General features: G+C 45.7%; 1 protein-coding gene across 1 annotated transcript; it reads right to left on the bottom strand.

The window, feature by feature from the left end:
- Window positions 1-1,231: 1,231 nt before the first annotated feature.
- LOC139455110 (uncharacterized) lies at window positions 1,232-4,183 on the bottom strand. Its single transcript, XM_071236680.1, has 4 exons — window positions 4,156-4,183; window positions 2,743-2,797; window positions 1,622-2,451; window positions 1,232-1,536 (listed from the first exon to the last, which is right to left on the bottom strand). Exons 1-4 carry the CDS (start codon window positions 4,181-4,183, stop codon window positions 1,232-1,234), a joined length of 1,218 nt encoding a protein of 405 aa, XP_071092781.1.
- Window positions 4,184-6,733: the final 2,550 nt, after the last annotated feature.

The raw sequence follows: 6,733 nt of genomic DNA, 5'->3' as shown, positions 1-6,733 counted from the left end.
GTTATCCAAACTTTATGAAATGCCTCAGCTTTGTGATCTGATTTTTGGTATCATAGACTATTATTTTGATAATGATAACAATTATTCCAGTGATTTGTCCACATCCCGATAGTCAATTCTGACTCGATAGACAAGGGCAGTGCCATGTTTATTTGTAAACACTGAAAGTAGTAGCTAGCTGACCTATTACATTGATGTATATCTGTTGGGACCTCAACGAGTACAGTTTTTATCCGTTGGCTGTATCATACCGAGAAACCTATTATTTGAAAAATAATTTTATATTTCAATGATGTTGATTTTTAAGATGTCTCTTGCTCATGGCATACAATTGTCTAGTTTTGTTAGTATTTGAGTTGAGTTTATTTTAACCAATGTACATAAAACTAAAAACAAAATTAAAATACTTTATTGCCTAGACATTTGTTATATAGCTTTGATTGTTATACAATATACACATGCACAGTTATTCACTTTTGTTACGTTTACAAAACATCTGAGTTTACAGAGTTATCTTGCTGTTTCCTTCCACTAAGAGGGATGTGTATTTGTGTTAGTGCACAGAGTGGGACATGTCTTGTTATTTACGCTGTCATCTACAAGGGGCCTTAGCATGAGGCCTGTGGACTTCTGGGAGGTTGCTGGGAGTTCCTTTGGACTCCTGGGGACCTGAGTGTTTGAGGTTGCTGTGGACTCCCAGGGCCTTAGTGCTGGGGTTGCTGTGGACTCCTGGGGACCTGAGTGCTGGGGGTTGCTAAAAAAAAAACAGGGCCTGAGTGCTGGGGGTTGCTATGAACTCCTGGGACCTGAGTGCTGGGGGTTGCTATGAACTCCTGGGGCCTGAGTGCTGGGGGTTGCTGTGGACTCCTGGGGGCCTAAGTGCTGGGGGTTGCTATAAACCCCCAGGGCCTGAGTGCTGGGGGTTGCTATGAACTCCTGGGGCCTGAGTGCTGAGGGTTGCTATAAACTCCCAGGGTCTGTGTGCTTGGGGTTGCTATGAACTCCCGGGGCCTGAGTGCTGGGGGTTGCTGTGGACTCCCAGGGCCTGTGTGCTTGGGGTTGCTATGAACTCCCAGGGCCTTAGTGCCGGGGTTGCTGTGAACTCCCGGGGCCTGAGTGCTGGGGGTTGCTATAAACTCCCAGGGCCTTAGTGCTGGGGGTTGCTGTGAACTCCCAGGGCCTGTGTGCTGGGGGTTGCTGTTAACTCCCGGGGCCTGAGTGCTGGGGGTTGCTATGGACTCCCAGGGCCTATGTGCTTGGGGTTGCTATGAACTCCCAGGGCCTTAGTGCTGGGGTTGCTCTGGACTCCAATGACCTGTATGCTGGGGATTGCTGTGAACTCCCGGGGCCTGAGTGCTGGGGGCTGCTTTAAACTCCCAGGACCTTTGTGCTGGGGGTTGCTGTGAACTCCCGGGGCCTGAGTGCTGGGGGTTGCTGTGAACTCCCAGGACCTGTATGCTGGGGATTGCTGTGAACTCCCGAGGCCTGAGTGCTGGGGATTGCTGTGAACTCCCGGGGCCTGAGTGCTGGGGGTTGCTGTGAACTCCCAGGGCCTTTGTGCTGGGGGTTGCTGTGAACTCCCAGGGCCTTAGTGCTGGGGGTTGCTATAAACTCCCAGGGCCTTTGTGCTGGGGGTTGCTGTGAACTCCCGGGGCCTGAGTGCTGGGGGTTGCTGTGAACTCCCGGGGCCTGAGTGCTGGGGGTGCTCTGAACTCCTGGGGCCTGAGTGCTGGGGGTTGCTGTGAACTCCCAGGACCTTTGTGCTGGGGGTTGCTGTGAACTCCCAGGGCCTTAGTGCTGGGGGTTGCTATAAACTCCCAGGGCCTTAGTGCTGGGGGTTGCTGTGAACTCCCGGGGCCTGAGTGCAGGGGGTTGCTGTGAACTCCCGGGGCCTGAGTGCTGGGGGTTGCTATAAACTCCCAGGGCCTTAGTGCTGGGGGTTGCTGTGAACTCCCGGGGCATGAGTGCTGGGGGTTGCTGTGAACTCCCAGGGCCTGTGTGCTGGGGGTTGCTGTGGACTCCCGGGGCCTGAGTGCTGGGGGTTGCTGTGGACTCCCAGGGCCTGTGTGCTTGGGGTTGCTATGAACTCCTGGGGCCTGAGTGCTGGGGGTTGCTGTGAACTCCCGGGGCCTGAGTGCTGGGGGTTGCTGTGAACTCCCAGGACCTTTGTGCTGGGGGTTGCTGTGAACTCCAGGGGCCTGAGTGCTGGGGGTTGCGGTGGACTCCCGGGGCCTGAGTGCTGGGGGTTGCTGTGAACTCCCGGGGCCTGAGTGCTGGGGGTTGCTGTGAACTCCCAGGACCTTTGTGCTGGGGTTGGTGTGAACTCCAGGGGCCTGAATGCTGGGGGTTGCTGTGAACTCCAGGGGCCTGAGTGCTGGGGGTTGCTGTGAACTCCCGGGGCCTGAGTGCTGGGGTTGCTCTGGACTCCAGGGGCCTGAGTGCTGGGGGTTACTGTCATATGGCAATAATAAGTCAACAATGTGATTTTCATCCTATTTTGTTAGGACAAATCAGTGGGGACCTTGTTAGATACAGTTCCTTATTTTACAGATTTTGTCAATATGCCATGAGACAGATTCTGACATTACGGTTTAATATAAAATTATGATTAAAATAAATTTAGTTTTCGAAACACTTTGTCATCAGGTTTTTGAATCAATCTGAATGTTACCAAAAATCAGCAAAATGGTTGTGGAATATACTATTTAGGTTCCAAGTTTTGTTATGTCCGTCTGCACTTACATGAAACCAGTTGATGGAATGTCTATGAGGGTCGTAGATCCCTGATTGGCTTGTCCTGGAATAACAGGAATGGTCACAAATGATATATTATTATGTATAGAGAATCATGCTTGTGTTATAAACACAAAGATATTGTATGTGTAAAACATGGTGTTGGGGTAGTGGTATATATTTAAGGAAACTCTGGTTTAGGCAAGAAGGCTTTGTTATTGCTTGTCACTGAGAAAGGTCTGGTTTTGATTCCTACTTGCAGAATTGTTATGGGGGGTCATAGTCCCCTTCTACAGTTCATGTTTTTTGTGAATGTTATCATGTCATGTTGAAACAAATTACATTCAGTGAACCAATTACAATATTTAGCCTGGATCTTCAGAGATATGTTTTTCATATGATTTTATGTTGATGAAAGTAACATTGGGTGTTTGTTGAGAATCACAAAACCAGTGAGAGTAAACTTGTTGCTGTGTTCTCTTTTGTTTTGTCTTTTATTTGTTAGACCATTACTTAAACCTATCAAGTCCATGAATGTGTCAAGTCCAATCCTGGGGCTCCCCACTGATATTGCAGGCATACTATTAAAGGCCGGCTTGCAGGTACAAAAGAGGCAGGGGGGGATGTCCTCCCAGTATGGCACCAACTGTCTTAATGCGAAGAGCAGAGCAACATTCAAATACATTTTATGAAATATTTCGAATACTATCTAATATTTCAAGATGATAATTGTTAGGACCATGCACAAGGGTGATAGGAATACATACTGTGAAAAACATCAGTACAGATAGTCAAATAAGTCTGCATTTAGAAAAGAAATATAAACTTGGTGATTCAAATTTGAATTTCCCTCCTGTCAGTCAGACAGCCAGAGGGCGGTGAGTAGCCATAGCAACTTGTCTGGATGGAAGGGAGAATCTCATTCATGGTTTCACATTACATTCTCCCATCAGCTGGGAGTGAAACTGACCACCACCACCACCACCACCCAACCACCCCACCCCCCACTCCTATGCACTGACCTCCCGCCCCGTGATGATAGCATTGCACACTTTGGGGGACCCTTCATTCTATATCAGTGGGGGTGGAGACAGTTGTGCAAGATATATTTGTTATTGGTGTTGGGTCATCTTTCAGTAGATTTAATGTAAGTATTTCCTTTAACCCCCATGTTCAACCACTGATCATTCTAGACACACTCTAATTACCATTTTCTGTACCATGGTTGTTTTGCCATGTATCTCCTCCCCTTCCTCTAAAAAAGTGGACTCTGGCCAGCCCTTGTCTTTGTGACTGACTTCATTATCATTTTGTTTTCAATTGACTACTGGCCTTCGACAACAAATCTCTTGTTTCTGAATTATCTAACTGATAAAAGTGATCTTCTATGTGGGCGATCAGTGCGCTTCACTATTGAAGTACCTGGTAATGATGATGTGAAGAGAGGCATTCTTCAAAAGATTAATCAGGTGAAGATACATTTGCGGGCAGAAACTAATATGCCTGCCAATAATGCTACCATCCTCGATCGTGTCTTGACATACTACCTCCAAAACCATCGCCTGACTGTCCCAGAGGATCCACCCGTGACACACCTCAGAGCAGGAGCTTGGGACACTGATGACAGGTTTTTCGTCATATCCGAGTCATCCATGAAAATGTGCCTAGATGTAGCAGAGCAGCATGGGCGGAAATGTTCAAGTAAACTGTCTCTGAAACAGACCAACTACAAAGGTGCTAAACCATAATGACTCTCTCACTCACTCATTGATAGATTGTGACATGTATTCTTGTAGCAGAAGCTCTTACTTAGATGGACCGCTACAGTCAGTGAAAGGTAGGGATATAGCATCCCCACAGAGAGCTGAAGGCAGGGCTTTTGATCCCCAGACGCATCATACCAAATATATCTTCATCAGACCCGCGAAGATCTGGGAAAAGAATAGGTTCTTCAGCAACTCATGCCTGTTGCAAGAGGCAAGATCGTTGATACTTGGTTGATGCTTATCATATCCTAATTGCGTAGATCAATGAATTGCTGAATTGTATGGTCCAGACTCTATTATTTACAGACCGCGATCATAAAGCTGGAATATTGCTGAGTGCGGCGTTAAACAACAAACAAACAAATCATGCCACAAAATGTTAGTGACAGTACTTCTTGTCACCCTGGCCGACGCTTGGCATTAGGGATTAAAACAAGAATCAGTGTACTGTCGATAAAAAGAAGCGTCCAATGCTGTCAGGTAGTCCTGCCCGATGACTGGATTTTATGTATGTATATTTTTCATATTTTCTTTAAAGCCTAGACAAGTCTAGATCACACTAAACCAAGTCTAGATTCCTTGATTCCACAGTCATGTCAGTTTAGTAGGGGGACCAACAGAAATAGCTGTCAGTATTTTAATGGGAGTTTTATCTTAAGGGAAAGAGAACTGAAAAAAAAAGGTCTTGTGCTTGTAAGCTGTAACTTGACCCAACTTGTGGCACTGAGACAGAGCCGCTTGGGTAGCAGTGGGGGAGAGATGGTGGGAGGGAGGGAGGGAGAGGGTACTCAGACCCAAGCAGATAGGGATAGTCCTGCGCCATGACTGATGAAGATACATATACACAATGTTTAGTTTTAGTTTAGCCATCAGGGTACATGGGGATATGCCCTCTTCAGGCATTGCTTCTGGATTTGTAGAATTTCCTAGCCAATTACTTGTGCCCGTAGCGGGAATCGGGTAGCCTAATGGTAAAAGCGTTTGTTCGTCATGCCGAAGACCCGATTTCGAATCCTGACATGGGTACAATGTGTGAAGCCCGTTTCTGGGGTCCCCCGCCATGATATTGCTGGAATATTGCTAAAAGCGGCGTAAAACCATACTCACTTGTGCTGGGCAAAATACAAATATATACTCACAAAAAGAAACATGACCCGTGGAAACATATAGAGAAGTATGTCAATTAAGAAGAGCTGTTTCCAATGTGTACCACTGAATGACAACTAACAATCAGTCAAGTGTTATCCCAGAGTGACTTGATTCTTATCAGGATATGCTGCACGTGATTTCCAAACTTTTCACTAATCCTGCACAAGATAAACGTTGCATCTCGATCGAGTCATGGATCTGTAACGTCTAATGTGATGCAATCATGAGCTTCGGTTCACACAACATACCAGTATGTTTGTAGATCAGACCGATCTAATATCTCTTAAATATGAGTAAGACTTCATATATATATATATATAAGCAACATGTATGGTATTTGCGTTTCTTTTGGCAGTGAGTGTATTGGTGTAACCCAAATTTTAGCACCTGACTAAAAGATCAAAATTTCTTATTCAGAAAACCAATAAAGAAATGAAGCCAAATAATTTTAGAAAACTGACATCTGCTAGCCCCCCCCAAACCATGCATTCTTCTTTTAGATTGGGAGGTCAAAGTTTGCACAGAGTTCACAGTGTTTGTCTGATCGGCATGCAGAAAAATTGGAAGGGGTAATTTTTTGGGACATCACGAAACATTACAAGTTCTTTGCACTTTGATTTCAAATCATTTCTTGAAATGTTAAAATACATTTGTATAAATACATAGCTTCTTCATTGTCAACTCCATACTTGATAGAAAGGGAGAGTTGTACATGTATACCAGTAAATGCACCTTCCATTAAACAAAAGAAACCATGGTAACGAGACAAAGCGTGAAATAAACAGGTGCGAGGAGCAACATTTTTCCATGACCCTCCCATAGAGGCTATCACCACCCACCACCCCCAATATTGAATTACCCCATCCACCCCCACCCCTTGCACAATACCTTGACGAATGTTACACACATCCTACTTATAGGCTTATGTGTAGGTCTGAAATACAGTCGAGCTTAGTATTGGCTTTCTGTCACTTATTCAGCCACAAAACGTAGCACGATAAACCCTGACACGCACTGGGTCACTTCAATGGGATGGTTGTCAAGAGCAACACAATAACAGCCATGTTCTCCTGCAAGACTGAACA

This window comes from Haliotis cracherodii, unplaced genomic scaffold (assembly GCF_022045235.1).
Source record: "Haliotis cracherodii isolate W230 unplaced genomic scaffold, xgHalCrac1.p SCAF_1, whole genome shotgun sequence".
NCBI lineage: Eukaryota > Metazoa > Mollusca > Gastropoda > Lepetellida > Haliotidae > Haliotis > Haliotis cracherodii.
The sequence above is the reverse complement of the archived record's forward strand: the minus strand, read 5'-3'. Positions and strand labels throughout refer to the sequence as shown.